Source organism: Silene latifolia, chromosome 1 (genome assembly GCF_048544455.1).
Source record: "Silene latifolia isolate original U9 population chromosome 1, ASM4854445v1, whole genome shotgun sequence".
In the NCBI taxonomy this organism is placed as follows: Eukaryota; Viridiplantae; Streptophyta; class Magnoliopsida; order Caryophyllales; family Caryophyllaceae; genus Silene; species Silene latifolia.
In genome coordinates this window covers 173,727,437-173,744,722 of record NC_133526.1, presented here as the reverse complement: position 1 = coordinate 173,744,722, position 17,286 = coordinate 173,727,437, and the positions used below count along the sequence as shown (strand labels likewise).

At 35.1% G+C, this 17,286-nt stretch overlaps 1 protein-coding gene across 1 annotated transcript; it reads left to right on the top strand.

Moving 5' to 3' along the window:
• Positions 1-1,011: 1,011 nt before the first annotated feature.
• LOC141612193 (WEB family protein At1g75720-like) lies at positions 1,012-2,677 on the top strand. The gene is made up of 2 exons (XM_074430915.1): positions 1,012-1,275; positions 1,975-2,677. The coding sequence occupies exons 1-2, from the start codon at positions 1,132-1,134 to the stop codon at positions 2,500-2,502; spliced, it is 672 nt and encodes a 223-aa protein (XP_074287016.1). The 5' UTR covers positions 1,012-1,131; the 3' UTR covers positions 2,503-2,677.
• The last annotated feature ends 14,609 nt before the right edge of the window (positions 2,678-17,286 follow it).

Here is a 17,286-nt window from a genome sequence, read left to right as displayed (position 1 = left end):
TTTGACACATAGCACATGCAGACACAATCAAAATATTTTAATAAGTTGAGTTTGGAACCTATATGTTTGATACATAAATATCACATTTTATACATAACAAACTAGAAATTACATAAATTTATATTCACATCATCTTGAACAAATATTAGTTTATTTGGAACATAACGTATCATGCATGAAATGATATAATTTGAGAATTTAATGTTGATTGTTGCATTATTAAAATAAATTTTATTTTACTTAATATGATATTTGATCAGTTACAAATTTATTTAAAAAATGATGATCATACATAATTAATTATCAGTTATTAGTTTTAATTAAAATTGTAATGTATTTTATTTTAAAATATTGAAGTTAAACCTAAAAAACTAAATTTGAGAAAATTAATTTATTTTTATTTATAAGTAAAAATATTAAAGGTAGCGCGAAGTGCGGGATACTACCTAGTAAATTAAAAAGTTAAACAAATAAACCGGATAGAAAAGGCTTTCATTTAAAATTTTCCAATTTTTTTTTTTTTTTGAGTTTGCCTTAAACTCCAAAGTCTAATAACTAATCGTTGGGCATTGGCAGCGACGGATCTAGGGGGGCTCGCCTCTGCTGGCGAGTTTTCATTTAAAATTTTTCAACTTTTTTCGAGTTTGTCTTAAACTATTACCCGTTCGTCCCTGTTAAGATTTTTTCTCCCCTGTTGGAGTAAAAAAGTCCTGACTCCGCCACTCTCGTTGAGTTTGGTTGATATACTTTGACGCTCTAAGTAAGACAAGTATCCAAAACCCATACGTACTAATCTGACAAGCTTAAGAGTAACACACTCATATTAGCATATGTATATTGAGCTTAAGAATGAAGTATGCAAGCAGCATAAATGGACCTACCCATGCACCAAGCCAACAAGCTAAACTTGTGCGTGTGTTGAAAGGTCATGCTCCAAGTGTGGTGCACTCGAATCTAACCGGGTCCCACACTCCTCATATAATAAACCAAATAAAATTGCCTATATTACTCACTACTTACACCTTCCCAAATATTAACAGAATTTTAGTGAAGTGGACGCCAAGTAACTAACCCCACCTCATTTCATTACTATATATTCATTCTTTTCAGTATAACATTGATAACACTAAAATGGGTGGCAAAGATGGGGTTGTAGCGACGAGTCGGAGGGCGGAAATTGATACGAGATCACCGTTTAGGTCAGTCAGGGAGGCTGTTACGTTGTTTGGAGAAAGAGTTTTGGCTGGTGAAGTTTATGCTCCTAAGCTTCATGAGGTTTGCTTTCTCTTCTCTTTTACTAGTACTCTTTTATCTTAATTCATTAGTTAGTGTGCAAATAATGTCAACTAGCTTAATTAGTAAAGTCATGAAATGTATTACTAATGACATGAGTTCAAATCCTATCAGCATTAAAATCGCCCACATATCTCATTTTACATTGAAAAAACATTCATTAGTTAGTGTGTCATTTATTAATAATATGATAAAAGTCCACAATTGGTGTTTAATTTGAGGTTAGATCACCCAAGGTCCCAAGCAAGCCCACAATATATTTTTTTGTAATTTATTAGGTTAGCCTACTTTTTATGTTAACGTACTAGAGCTTTACTAAAGAATCTGACTCTTGTGCACATTCGGAAGAAAGCTCCATATTAGCTTCTCTTTTTTAAATTAAATAATTAAAAAAAAAAAATTGTCTCTAATTGACATTGAGTTAGTAGAAACTCCATTCTCAAGTAAGCATCTAAGTCATTTGTACTTATATTCATATTGTCACGATACCTTAGTCTTAACTACTAAACTAAGACCTCTTCAGTACTTAACCACATTATGTTCATTTGACAAGTGCTAGATTCCAATATATATAATTCAAGTAATTAAAAAGAACCCTAGATCCGGGAATATCTAGAGCGAAACCTCTGACGGTTAAGTTAAAACGTATTTATAATGAGAAATATAAATTCCTAATTTCAGGTTGACAACGATACAAACAATGGATACGAAACAAGCAACATGAACCTTGGAAACATGACATCGGAACTAGAAGAAACAAAACAAACCCTTGAAAAGGCAAAAGAGGAGACAACGGTCATGGCTAATTGTCTATCATCACTCAAGGAAGAGCTCGAGAAGACAAAGAGAGAACTCCACGAGCTAAAACTCGAAAGAGAGTCCGAGAAACAAATGATGGAATACGAGATGGAAGACCTCAAGTACGTCGAAGACCCACCAAGGTCCGAGCCTAGACTACACCAAAGAGACCAACATGAAGATTTCACCGATGAGACACTCGACTTCCAAAAGAAGAGATACGTGACCTTTGCGAATGCTGCCTTTTCTGCTCAGGTTGTTATGCCTGAAAAAAGCGGCCCGTTTTTGGAGAGACATCCTTCTCTTAAGAAAAAGCCGAAAAAGCCATTGATTCCTTTGATTGGAGGGCTATTTTCCAAGAAGAAGAAGAAGAAGATGAGCTCAGAAGTTGCATCCCTACGCACCCCATAAGAACTATCACATACCTTGTACCAAAAGAGTTTGCAAATAAAACAATGTTGTTGTTTGTCCTTGTAATTTTGAGTTTTTTTTAATCTTTCGTACTTGTGTAAAATAATCGGTTTTGACATAAATATGTAATCCTCAGCATGAGATCAAATTGAGATATCGAATTCAAGTGAACAAACTAAGACATCTTCGATATATTATGATAGTCGATCAAATATAAAACATCTGTTCACAGATTCCTCGTGATAAAATCGAATTAATATATGGACAACAATATAATAGAAACAATAACATCTAGACAAAATAGAAATCAAACATCAAACATAAACATAAACATGAATGATTTATAGTTGGGGTTGAAGTCGGAGTATACTTGGGGAAAATGCTTAATTATTACTCCTATGTCCTAGTCATTTGTCGTCATTTTTCATATTGGGTGTCTCAATGAGTTATTGTCCTTTCTCTTTTAATCATTCACTCTCAATTTGTTCCACATGGCATTTAGTAATTGGTCTCTTCCTCTTTTCTTGGTCTTTGAACAAAAACCAAAGAACAACAATTGACTGGACGGACGAATACTTCTTTCCTCTCAATCATTTTTTTACTTTGATTAAAATATTCCTTATAAAAATAAAAGAAAATAAACAAATGAATAAGACCGAAGGACAATACACACGCCTAATGTAACACCCCTATAAAATAAACAATTTATGCTTCTGCAGGTTTATTACTTCCAGAATCCAGATGTACCTGCCTCTAGATTCTAGTCCTCCTCCCATTTTTGCATGGTCTTATATTTTTACCTGTGAGTGACTCAATTTTGCCTAACTTCTGCCACCAGTACATCTTCCCTGCCGTATCCTCCGATCCTTGTTTTATGGTGGAAGTAATAAAACATTACGCTAGCTAGTGTCTCAAAAATCCTTTATAATAACTGCAATTTTGTTTTCATATCTAACCTTTAATTAAATAATAAAACATTCAATCCTAAAACTAGTAGATATATATTACCTAATCCTATTCAGCTTATACTTCCCCTTTTTTTTTTCTAATATATGGTAAATATATAGGGAGTATTACCTAATCCTATTCAGCTTAGGATTATTTTGAATAGGCATGTAGATATAAAAGCAAAACTAGTCCCAAAAAAATAAAAACACAAAAGTAACAAGGAGAAGAATAGCATTAACAAGGAGAATGGTGACAACAGGATGGATCTCAAGGTGGTCTATGGTCAACAAAAACCTCGCTAAAGGGTGCAACGCAGAGGAGGTCCCCCTCCACTCCACATACTACTTGTTCGAAGTATTACAAGCAAGGAGCGGGAAGAAATTCTATTTCATGCTCCCTCCACTCGTCACTATAAGCACGGAATTCAATTACTTGAACAACGTGCATGATCTCGTAGATGACATCATTGACGATGATGTAATGCCGATGAATATCGAAGAGATGTGTAAAAGGCCTCATTATTCGACCAAGAAGTTTTTTTATAAGATGCAGGTGGAGTTTAACAAGTTTGGTTTAAAGTTTGATGATGTTACAACTCCTAATTATGGATTTTATTTGGAGGCTGCTAATCATGTGGCAACAGTGGATAAAGATATTGGAGCAGAGCTGAGGAAGGAGGGCGGAACAACAGAAGAAGAAGAAGAAGATCCTGAATTCGATGCTCTCGTCTATAATAATAATAATAATAAAAAGGACGAGTCCGAGAGATTTATCATTGTTGGAGCAAAACCCAGAAACGCTGGGAAATTCGGCAGCAAGCCCATGCTCAAGTCTATCCTAAGAATAAGAAGGACAGGGTCGAGGGAGTCATCATTGTGTGAGGCAAGAATAATTAAAGGAGAGATTGGAGCAAAGCGGACAACGGACGGCCAAACATCACAAAACGCTGTGAAAACCGATGCTGACAGCAAGCCGATGCTCAAGTCTATGCTAACAAAGAGGCGGCTGAGGGAATCATCGTTGTGTCATTATTATTGATTTAATTACTTTGTATCAGTTATCTAATGTGAATCAAAGTCCTTAATTGTTTTATCACTTCTGATATGCAATTTATCCATTATAAAGGGTCAATAACATATCTTGTTCTTGAAAATATCTTCCAAACAATTACGTTACGGATGGCGATAAGGCGCCACCTGATGACACAGAATTTCGGCGCTACCGTAATTAAAGAAAAGTAAAAATAGAAAAATAAAGTAATTAAAATTTGTGGAACCACAGTTAGGTCATGTTTGATTCTCCGAGACTCCGACCATCCTAAGTTTAATTGCCGAATTACTAGTTACGCTTATATTTTCATTTAGTAGCCTCTCCAGAGGCATTTGTCATTGCCTTATAATGAAACTAGTTTAAAATTTGTTTAAAGTTACACGAGTATATATATAAAATCATTTATAAATTTGACTTGTAAATATATAGCAAAATTAATATTTTCTCCGTCCATTTTAAACTTCTTAATTTAAAAAATATCTTGAGTGTTTTTTTATCCCAACTTTATCATATGTTTACTCAATGTCTTCGGCGGTTAATTACACCAATAAAGATTCTTAAGATAACAAAATCAATGGTATGACAATTTTGTAACCCATCCAAAAGCAGCAATCATGCATTACAATTATTGCTGAAAAGGTAGCCGATATTTTATCAAATGACGTAAAAGGGCATGGTTATTATTACTATCGTTTATGTGTTTGCTATTATTCTTGTGCTATTGTCTTTGGCGTTGTTAATAATAAAGTTATAATGTAGTTTTTCCAATATATTTGCGAAAGTCTCCAACATGTTTCAAAGAGAATGAGAAAAATAATTAATATATCACGATTAGGTAAAAGAAAAAAAAATTCAAAGAATATATCATCGAAAAATGTATTCTATGGATACAAAAATGGTTCTCTATTAAACTCATGCACAAAAAAATGAATTTAATTAAGTTGCATTCCAAATTAAAGTAGCAATATTATCGCTGATGCTTCTCATTTCCATCGACGGCTCGTTCACATAATTTACGATGAATCGAAAACCCACATAATTTGCACTAGTAAAAAAAGCATTAATAACCAATATATCATAAATTAGAAATATAAAAACGCCCAATCTACAGGATCGACCAAGCCATTAACATGTTTACTCAAAGTAACCAAGTCATCATCATCGACAAAACCCACCTACAATTTCCATTGGGTTTTCTATTCATATATAACTAGATAATTAACGAAACCAATTCGATCGAATCAACTAAATTAATGAAAAGGAAACAAGCTAAGATATCTTTATGGCGCTACCGTAGAAGCAAGTTGAGGAGTTTACTGTGTGTGTGGTGGCGAAGCAATCTGATGCTCTGTTGACGAATTTTGATTTTTTTTCGGTGAAGCGTATTGAAGAATTTAGTTTAACGGCTGTTTGTGTTATTTGAGAGGAGTATTGAATGAAGTTTTAATTGACAACATTAAAAAAAACAAGGGTAAAATAGGTAGATAAAAAAGAATCAGGTACATGATTTCCCAAATTCTACATGAGGTTACATTTCATTTCAGGCACATTTTTTTAGTAAACAAAAAAAATAGTTACCAAACACTCTAAAAAAAAATAAGGTTCCTGAATTTTTTTGCCAAAAAAAGCTCAATTGATGGATTATACAACCAGTTGTATATGTTGTACGGTATAGAATCTTAACTTCGTGATAAAGTATCCTAGCTTTATGTTAAAGAATATGAGCTCTATTAGAAAGTATTGACTTCATCTATTTACACATTAAAAACATAAACTTTGAATTAGCTCAGAAAGAATACATATAAGCTCAGATTCTTATACCTTGGTTGTACAATGCTTTGGTACAACTGGGTGTATAATCCTATTTGTGAAAAAAGCTACTTGAGGCAAATCAGGTTCTAAAGTGTCTGCCAAACAGAGCCTTAGGCCCTGTTCTTTTGGACTGAAACGGATCTGATCTGAACTGAACTGAACTTATAGGATTTGAACTTATATGATCTGAACTGAACTGAACTTATATGATCTGAACTGAACTGAACTTATTGGATTTGAACTGAACTTATAGGATTTGAACTGAACTTATAAGATCTTAACTGAGCTGAACTTATAGGATCTTAACTGAACTTACACACTACTACAAATCCAGGCAACTACAACGCCCTTTTAACAACGCTTATTCACGAAAATCACAATAGACGTTGTAGAATGTATGGCGCGAATTTTACTAAAATTAATTACAACGGGTATAGTTATATAACCGTTGTTATAAGTTTTAACAACGGGTCAAACATGCACAAACGTTGTTAATAATTTAGCGCAAAATCGGTGCAAAGTTAGTAAAAAGTAATCACAACGGTTATTTTGAAACCTGTTGTTAAAACTTTTTAACAACGGTTTTTGTTTTACAACCGTTGTTAAAACGTTTTAACAACGGTTTTTGTTTAACAACCGTTGTCAATACTTTCCATACTATAAACCACACAAACACAGATCAATTACAGCCACAAAACACAAACCTTAACACAAACACAAACACAAACACAAACACAAACACAGACAAACACAAACACAAACACAAACACAAAACACACACTTTCTCATCGTCTCTTTCTCTCTTTCTCATCATCGCTTTATCATCTCGCCGTCACTGTTGATTTCATCGTCTCTTACTTTCTCTAATTATCAGGTAAATCTCGCCGTCACTGTTGGTTTCATCGTCATTATTTTTTTTTCTAATTATTTCATTTGTATGTATGTGTTTTTATCGATCATTATGTTATTTCTCTAAGTATTATTCACTTAATTAGCTAGTAAAACAAATTAAATAAAATAAAACAAAGAAGAAACAAGATGATAGAGATGAATGCATTATAAACTTAATTAATTAATATATATATATATATAAATACATAAATTTAAAAAAAAATTACATTAATAAAAATGCAATTCTTATATTTTCATAGAGAGTCTTATTCTCTTCTATGATATCCGTCCTCTCCTCCTTAGCTATTTGGAGGTTCCGTTCAGCAGTTGTTATGTCGTCATATAGCTGCAACAACTGCTGCTCTGTCAAGCCATCTTTTTTTGCGTCCTTGAGTACGGATCGAGTATCCACAAGGTAGCTCCTGAAACTGTCCTCAATGTGGAGCAATCGGCGGATGAAACTGTTGTTGTTCTCGATCATAGTAAGAGTCTTAAGGATGATATCATTCATTTTGTTGATGAAGTTTGGAGTTTGTTTGAAAGATTAATTAGGGTTTGGAGTTTGTTTTAGCATTTAGGATTTGGAGATAGTGAGATAATGGAATGGTAGTTGAGATAATGCATGTATTTATACTAAGTAATGTGTGGTTTGAGTTGTTTTTTAATTAATATATGTTAGGAAGTTGTGCCATAATTATCATCATTTCTCTCTCTGCTGCTTCAAATCTTATTATAACCCTTCCCATTCCATATTGTCCATTCATATTGTAACACCCGCGAATTTTTCATTTTGACATTTGAAATTTATTTAACCATTCGATTGCTTCATTTCATATTTTTAAATTATTTAGTTTAATTAATCTCTTTTTGAACATAAATTTTATAAAAGTTACCTTTTCACAAGCTTGTTTATACAAAATAAATATTTTTGTCGGATAATATTAATAGCGACAATAATAAAGCTCCGTCTTAAATTATAGTAGGTTTAAGACGAATTTCCATCTAACCATAGACCGTCACATTTTATTATTATTATTATTATTATTATTATTATTATTATTATTATTATTATTATTATTATTATTATTATTATTATTATTATTATTATTATTATTATTATTATTATTATATTACTACTTTACTAACCTACCCGTCCCCACCCCCTTATTTTTCCCCTTTTCTTCTTCGTTCTATCAGAAGAACAACAATATCTCAGCATCAACAAATCGCCATTTTTGCCGAGACTCAAACCCCGATTTTTCTTCCGTTTCTCAACCAAATTTGATAAATTTTACACCAATAGCTTCCTCATCTCATCCTCCTTCTTTGTATGTAAGAAAGAGCCAAGCTTTCGTCCTATTTCAGAACGGCCGTCTTACAAGGGATTCGGATTTTGGTCTAATTTCTTCCTTAAGGTCATCCTTGGGCGATTCCTCAGTCGTTTAGGAGAGCAAAAAAGGTAACGGTGATAGGTTACTCGACAAATGTCGAAATTTCCGTCTTATATGTCGTTTTATATGTTTTTGTTTGATAAAGTTTGGTTCTTTATACTCATCTGCATTCGTTGGTCTCAAAAATCTTTTGTATGTATATATCAAAGGAGTTTTGTTCCTGTTTCGTTCTTGAATTGATCTTTTTATGGGAGTCCTTGAGCCTACCCCAAAGCTTGATTTGTTTTGACCGTAGCTGTGTACTCTAGTTTATAGCTTTTGTTATACTTTGACCCACACCTTCTAGATTTATGTGAATTGGCTTCTGAATATGATTTCATGTAGTATCACTTTAGTTGTCTCTACTGTATAATCTTCCAACTCTACCATTCGTACTAAACCCGTTCTGGTATGTATTTGATTACTTTTATTTCTTATGATAGTAACCAAGTATGATGACCAAAATAACTATTGATACTCTGGTTGTGTCAAATGCTAAAGATACGGTTGAATGAAGCGTGTTTATGGACTGTTTTGGTGCTGATTTTGGGGACGGGTTGTATGCGTTTTTAGGATTTGTTTTGAGGACAATCGAGTACGATTTTGGTGGCTGTTTTTTTGGCGCGGTCTTAAGTAGTCAGATCTTGGACTGTCTTTGATCCACTTTGAGCAGGTCGCTTATAGGTTAGTTACGGGTTACACGGTCTTGTATGGACTGTTTTGGGATGAGTATGTGGGGTGTTTAGGGTCTGTGGTGGCTCGATTTTTGGAGCTAGGTTGCTGGCTGTTTGGCAGCCGTATAAGGGTTGCGAGTGGGCTGTTTGGGACATGTTATTAAAGGGATTCAGGACTGTTTTGGGGGCATAAGAGTGACGATGTAGGTCGGGTTTTCTATGCATTTACGGACCGTTATAATGCGTTGAGCAAATTTGTTTCATGGGGTGATGAGGGAGCGTTTTAGGACATTTTTCGGGTCACTTGTGCAGGTTGTTAAGGGTTGTTCTATTGCAGGGTTTTGGGACTGTTTTAACGTGATTGAGTGGGTTGTTTTGGGACAGTCAAGTAGGGATTTCGGTGGCTGATTTGGGTAGTACATGGCTGAGATGGGTAGCTATTTAGGTGGAGTGTTGGTCATAGTTGTATCCTGAGCAGGAATGGCTTGTGGCCTGGTTAGGGGCTGCCGGTGGCTTGGGCTGTGGCTAGGGCTGGCAGGTTATGGCCCTAGTCACGAGTAGAGGCATGGCCATGATTGAGCCGTGGCCTAGCCTCGGGTTGTGTACCTTGTTTGAGTCGATTTAAATTCGTGTTTGGTTTATTTAAATCTCGTCTCATGCTTTATATAACTTAATTTGTTAAATACCGTTCATTTATATATTTTTCTCACATGGATCATAATTGTGGAATTCATTATTTGATGATCTCATTTATATATAACGTGCTTTCCTTATAATACGCACCCAATTCGATTATTTACACTTTGTAAGTAGTAAATGGTCTATCTTACATTCGAGTCATTTATAATTAAATTCTTGTCTTTCTTATTATAAATTGTTCATTTTCGTTCATTTACTTTTTTTTATTCAAGTGACAAGTATTTGAGAAATGAGTCACTAATCCATGTTTACGAGTATAACTGGACTTGGATTGTCTTACTCGAATTATCATTCGCTCATTATATGTAGTAGTCTCTTTCCAAGTTGATTCGTATCGCTTAGTTGAGTCGTATTCTTGATAATGCCTTTATGCTATACCTTTTTGCTTGACTTATCTTTACGCCTCTTTCGGACTGTCCTGCCGATTGTGGGTTTAACTCATATTTTCCGCCTCTTTCGGACTGTCCTGCCGATTGTGGGTTCTCGATTTCCGATCTGTCTTCGAGTCTTGGATGCGGACTGTTCTGCCGCATGTCGAATCGGGAACTCGTATCTTGTCCCGAGAGTCTCGGCGATTTAGACTAGGACCGAGTCTTGGGAGTACCATTGTCGTCCTACCAGGGGAATTATATATTGATATATGAGTAGTAAAGGTCTTGCTTGGTTATAGATATTGGTATTTGTCTGTTGTTTGTCTTGGTCCTATCGGATACTAGGGGTGAGCTATAAGCCCTCTAGTTGCGATATGATCGTCGGGATTGATGTTCCCATCCGTTCTTATGGTGAGATGCAAGCCATAAGTATGAATGTGACATTAGTGGCCACGTGCCGTGAATTGTTTGCTAAGTGGTTTTCCAAGTAATGGCTACGATTTTTATTTGATCCCTTACTTAACCGCTTCACATGATTCGGATTCTAATCTCACATCTATGTTGTATTTCCATGAAATGCGTGCTTTGGTATAGATTATCGTATTCTTGTCTTTCATATTATTTAATGGTCTCACGTGAACAGTTGAATCTTTATTATGCTAATGGTGGCCTATCTTGTTCCATCTCAATTATTTGCCATGTTTACATATAAACTTGATATTCTTATCTTTTGTATGTATCTTATATGACTTATCTGTTTTAGTTCCTTGTTATGTTCGTTTTGACATTTTGTGGCTGGGAGAACCTTGAGTTACTCCCCACCGATCGTGGCGTTCATGTTTACATGAATGACAGGTATTAGTTGGTGCATTCATGGGGTGAAGACATGTGTGAGCTAGCGAGCACTTTGGCCTTTTAGTCGGTTTATTATGATGTTTAGACTCACCTTTTATTGTATTGTCATTCGAGGGATATCTTTTCTCTCACCTTGACTATCACGTTTGTATAATTTAAACTTTATTTCCGCATTCTTTGTTTGTGTTAGGTATTTTGATAAAACCGCGCTTTAAATTTTAAAAGTTTCAAAAATTCCCTATTTTCCGCTTGAATTTATAAGTTATATTTTCCGCCTTATCGCGGGGTGTCACAGTTGGTATCAGAGCCTATGTTGCTCCCGACGCACACACGTGTACCCCAATTTAAATTTGAACTTAACCTTGAATAACGAATGAGAGATGGGTAGACTTAAGGACCTAAGGTGGTAGTCTGTATTGTGTTTGCTCTTTGGTAAGTTCTAACATGTTTGTTGATTGTCAATCATTTTTGCACCCTTGGATCAATGACCGTGAGCTTACTCGTGCCGTGATCAAGACTTGGTGCCTATTGTCGAGCATTGATGATTTGTTCAACTTGTGAAGAATGCGTCTTCTTCCTCGAAGTTATTCCTCCATCTTTGTGTACCTTGCCTTACTCTTTACTTCTTAATGCTTGCTTCTTCTCCTAAACTCTCTTTTCTTTTTCCTTGGAAGTTGCTCTTGTACCCTCTCAACTTGTCATTTGTTCCTTGCTTATCCTCCCTTAACGCCTTTTTGATAGTTCTCTTTTTTTTTGTGAGATGTTAATTTTGGTTGGATAATTTGGCTTTGTGGATTTTGTTTGTGGTTGACCCGTAACCCTTGGTTTTGAGAGGCTGTGATGTTAGAAAGACTAGGTAGTGTGATGTGACATGCTTAGTGATTCTTATACCTAGTTCCTTGATAAAGTGAGTATAGTTGATTGGTGGATTCCATGTGTTAAGTGTGAGTTGCCTATGATACTTAGGTAATAGAACTTGGCCTTGTTGTTATTACTTGGAAATTTTAGTTGAGCTCGAGGTTAGCATAGTCGGTATACTTTGTGAGTGTTGTGATGGTTACATAGAAACCTTGTTAAGTGAGAATTGCAGCTAGTTTTGAAATCTCATTTGGGTATTTACTTTGCGGTAATGAGGATTAGTAGCCAGAGTTCTTGAGATGCGATTATAAGTTGGGATCGGTAAAGGTTGAGATGAGTTAGATGTTTTGGGTGGTTGTCTCGTGATTTGGAGAATGTCACCATCTATGCTTTAAGTTTTGAGAGTATAACATGATCTCCTTAGGATGATAGAATATGCAAAAGAACTTTTGAATTTGGATTTTTGATTGAGGGTTTTACCATTTTGAGAAACCCATGGTTGACGCTAGTTGGATACGAGTACAGCTTTGTTGGAACTTTGACCTTGATCTTGTAGAAGTTGTTTGTAGATGTTTGAGGAAATCCTTGGGAGTGTTCTGGTTATAAGTTTTGTTGTTAGGAAGTTGTCGGAACCGTTTAGGATGATGTTGTTGTTTGAGATTTGAGTACACAGCGTTTCCTTCTTGTCTAATTCCCTTCTTCTTTTACCATAAGGGTTCTTGTTCATACCTCTCTTTTTCGCTTCATCTTGGCACTTTTGATTAGTTAAGTATGAATCCTCTTAGCATACTTGTATCTATGATGTCTAAATCACTTTTCATCTCGTACAATTTCTAAACATTTCAAGTTACCAGTTTGGATTCGTTGTTAAAAGTTTATGTTACTTTTGCAAAACCTTACCTATTTTAAAATTTTGAAAATGAAAATTTGATTTAGTTCCCTACTTGTTCTTTGAATATAAACTTATTTATCATGATTTTAATTGCTAAACCTGTGATTTCTTTAAATTTTATCCAATTTCTGTTAACTTTGATCTATTTATGATTTCTTTGTCAAGGTTTAATATTATATTTTCAGGAATTTAACTCCTTTTTGAGTTTAAAAGTGAAACATTTATTTCCATTTTGGCTTTTGCAAAAGAAAATTTGAGTGGATTACCTTTTCTTTTGATTTTAACGTTGATCGGATGTTAGAACTCGTTATTGGAGACGTTCGATAACTTGTTCTATGCTTGTCGGCGAATTGATTTTGTTTTGATTCTGTCTTTGACTTGGAAAGTTAGCGTTCTTGTGTGCACGACAAGAGCAATTTCGTTCCATGAATGAGACCTATACTTTTGAAAACTCTCCATAAATGTTTGGAAAACATTTTGATTTTCTATTTATTCAAATGATTTGCCTTTTTACCTTATCTTTGATTTGGAATGTGATGTTCTTGAATACGTAACGAGAACACTTCCGTTCCTTTGATGAGAATCGTTACATCGGAAAATTTTATTTGAAACTTTTGAAAGAATTTTAATTCTTACGATAAGTGACCTTTTAATGTTTTGGGTTACCAATTTCAAAAGTCCAGTTTTACCTTTATAACCTTTTATTTCTACCTTCAAGTTTCGAGGACAAAACTTTTTAAAAGATGGGGTGATTGTAACACCCGCGAATTTCTCATTTTGACATTTGAAATTTATTTAACCATTCGATTGCTTCATTTCATATTTTTAAATTATTTAATTTAATTAATCTCTTTTTGAACATAAATTTTATAAAAGTTACCTTTTCACAAGCTTGTTTATACAAAATAAATATTTTTGTCGGATAATATTAATAGCGACAATAATAAAGCTCCGTCTTAAATTATAGTAGGTTTAAGACGAATTTCCATCTAACCATAGACCGTCACATTTTATTATTATTATTATTATTATTATTATTATTATTATTATTATTATTATTATTATTATTATTATTATTATTATTATTATTATTATTATTATATTACTACTTTACTAACCTACCCGTCCCCACCCCCTTATTTTTCCCCTTTTCTTCTTCGTTCTATCAGAAGAACAACAATATCTCAGCATCAACAAATCGCCATTTTTGCCGAGACTCAAACCCCGATTTTTCTTCCGTTTCTCAACCAAATTTGATAAATTTTACACCAATAGCTTCCTCATCTCATCCTCCTTCTTTGTATGTAAGAAAGAGCCAAGCTTTCGTCCTATTTCAGAACGGCCGTCTTACAAGGGATTCGGATTTTGGTCTAATTTCTTCCATTTTTGGGTTTAAGGTCATCCTTGGGCGATTCCTCAGTCGTTTAGGAGAGCAAAAAAGGTAACGGTGATAGGTTACTCGACAAATGTCAAAATTTCCGTCTTATATGTCGTTTTATATGTTTTTGTTTGATAAAGTTTGGTTCTTTATACTCATCTGCATTCGTTGGTCTCAAAAATCTTTTGTATGTATATATCAAAGGAGTTTTGTTCCTGTTTCGTTCTTGAATTGATCTTTTTATGGGAGTCCTTGAGCCTACCCCAAAGCTTGATTTGTTTTGACCGTAGCTGTGTACTCTAGTTTATAGCTTTTGTTATACTTTGACCCACACCTTCTAGATTTATGTGAATTGGCTTCTGAATATGATTTCCTGTAGTATCACTTTAGTTGTCTCTACTGTATACTCTTCCAACTCTACCATTCGTACTAAACCCGTTCTGGTATGTATTTGATTACTTTTATTTCTTATGATAGTAACCAAGTATGATGACCAAAATAACTATTGATACTCTGGTTGTGTCAAATGCTAAAGATACGGTTGAATGAAGCGTGTTTATGGACTGTTTTGGTGCTGATTTTGGGGACGGGTTGTATGCGTTTTTAGGATTGTTTTGAGGACGATCGAGTACGGTTTTGGTGGCTTTTTGGCGCGGTCTTAAGTAGTCATCTTTGGACTGTCTTTGATCCACTTTGAGCAGGTTTGCTTATAGGTTAGTTACGGGTTACACGGTCTTGTATGGACTGTTTTGGGATGAGTATGTGGGGTGTTTAGGTCTGTGGTGGCTCGATTTTTGGAGCTAGGTTCTTTGTCTGTTTTTGGCGCCGTATAAGGGTTGCGAGTGGGCTGTTTGGGACATGTTATTGAAGGGATTCGGGAATTTTTTGGGGGCATAAGAGTGACTGATGTAGGTCGGGTTTTCTATGCATTTACGGGACCGTTATAATGCGTTGAGCGGTACTGTTTCATGGGGTGATGAGGGACCGTTTTAGGACTGTTTACGGGTCACTTGTGCAGGTTGTTAAGGGTTGTTCTATTGCAGGGTTTTGGGACTGTTTTAACGTGATTGAGTGGGTTGTTTTGGGACAGTCAAATAGGGATTGTGGGCGATTTGGGTAGTACATGGCTGAGATGGGTAGCTATTTAGGTGGAGTGTTGGTCATAGTTGTGTCCTGAGCGAGAATGGCTTGTGGCCTGTTAGGGGCCGCCGTGGCTTGGGCTGGCAGGTTATGGCCCTAGTCACGAGTAGAGGCATGGCCATGATTGAGCCGTGGCCTAGCCTCGGGTTGTGTACCTTGTTTGAGTCGATTTAAATTCGTGTTTGGTTTATTTAAATCTCGTCTCATGCTTTATATAACTTAATTTGTTAAATACCGTTCATTTATATATTTTTCTCACATGAATCATAATTGTGGAATTCATTATTTGATGATCTCATTTATATATAACGTGCTTTCCTTATAATACGCACCCAATTCGATTATTTACACTTTGTAAGTAGTAAATGGTCTATCTTACATTCGAGTCATTTATAATTAAATTCTTGTCTTTCTTATTATAAATTGTTCATTTTCGTTCATTTACTTTTTTTTATTCAAGTGACAAGTATTTGAGAAATGAGTCACTAATCCATGTTTACGAGTATAACTGGACTTGGATTGTCTTACTCGAATTATCATTCGCTCATTATATGTAGTAGTCTCTTTCCAAGTTGATTCGTATCGCTTGGTTGAGTCGTATTCTTGATAATGCCTTTATGCTATACCTTTTTGCTTGACTTATCTTTACGCCTCTTTCGGACTGTCCTGCCGATTGTGGGTTTAACTCATATTTTCCGCCTCTTTCGGACTGTCCTGCCGATTGTGGGTTCTCGATTTCCGATCTGTCTTCGAGTCTTGGATGCGGACTGTTCTGCCGCATGTCGAATCGGGAACTGTCTTGTCCCCGAGAGTCTCGGCGATTTAGACTAGGACTGAGTCTTGGGAGTACCATTGTCGTCCTACCAGGGGAATTATATATTGATATATGAGTAGTAAAGGTCTTGCTTGGTTATAGATATTGGTATTTGTCTGTTGTTTGTCTTGGTCCTATCGGATACTAGGGGTGAGCTATAAGCCCTCTAGTTGCGATATGATCGTCGGGATTGATGTTCCCATCCGTTCTTATGGTGAGATGCAAGCCATAAGTATGAATGTGACATTAGTGGCCACGTCCCGTGAATTGTTTGCTAAGTGGTTTTCCAAGTAATGGCTACAGTTTTTATTTGATCCCTTACTTAACTGCTTCACATGATTCGGATTCTAATCTCACATCTATGTTGTATTTCCATGAAATGCGTGCTTTGGTATAGATTATCGTATTCTTGTCTTTCATATTATTTAATGGTCTCACGTGAACAGTTGAATCTTTATTATGCTAATGGTGGCCTATCTTGTTCCATCTCAATTATTTGCCATGTTTACATATAAACTTGATATTCTTATCTTTTGTATGTATCTTATATGACTTATCTGTTTTAGTTCCTTGTTATGTTCGTTTTGACATTTTGTGGGTTTGGGGAGAACCTTGAGTTACTCCCCACCGATTGTGGCGTTCATGTTTACATGAATGACAGGTATTAGTTGGTGCATTCATGGGGTGAAGACATGTGTGAGCTAGCGAGCACTTTGGCCTTTTAGTCGGTTTATTAGGATGTTTAGACTCACCTTTTATTGTATTGTCATTCGAGGGATATCTTTTCTCTCACCTTGACTATCACGTTTGTATAATTTAAACTTTATTTCCGCATTCTTTGTTTGTGTTAGGTATTTTGATAAAACCGCGCTTTAAATTTTAAAAGTTTCAAAAATTCCCTATTTTCCGCTTGAATTTATAAGTTATATTTTCCGCCTTATCGCGGGGTGTCACACATATGCACAGGGATGA

Bases quoted from the DNA above. Each gene is read 5' to 3' on its own strand.
- LOC141612193 (XM_074430915.1), top strand. From the start codon at position 1,132: ATGGGTGGCAAAGATGGGGTTGTAGCGACGAGTCGGAGGGCGGAAATT. The intron at 1,276-1,974 runs GTTTGCTTTCTC...TCCTAATTTCAG, and splicing joins ATGCTCCTAAGCTTCATGAG to GTTGACAACGATACAAACAA.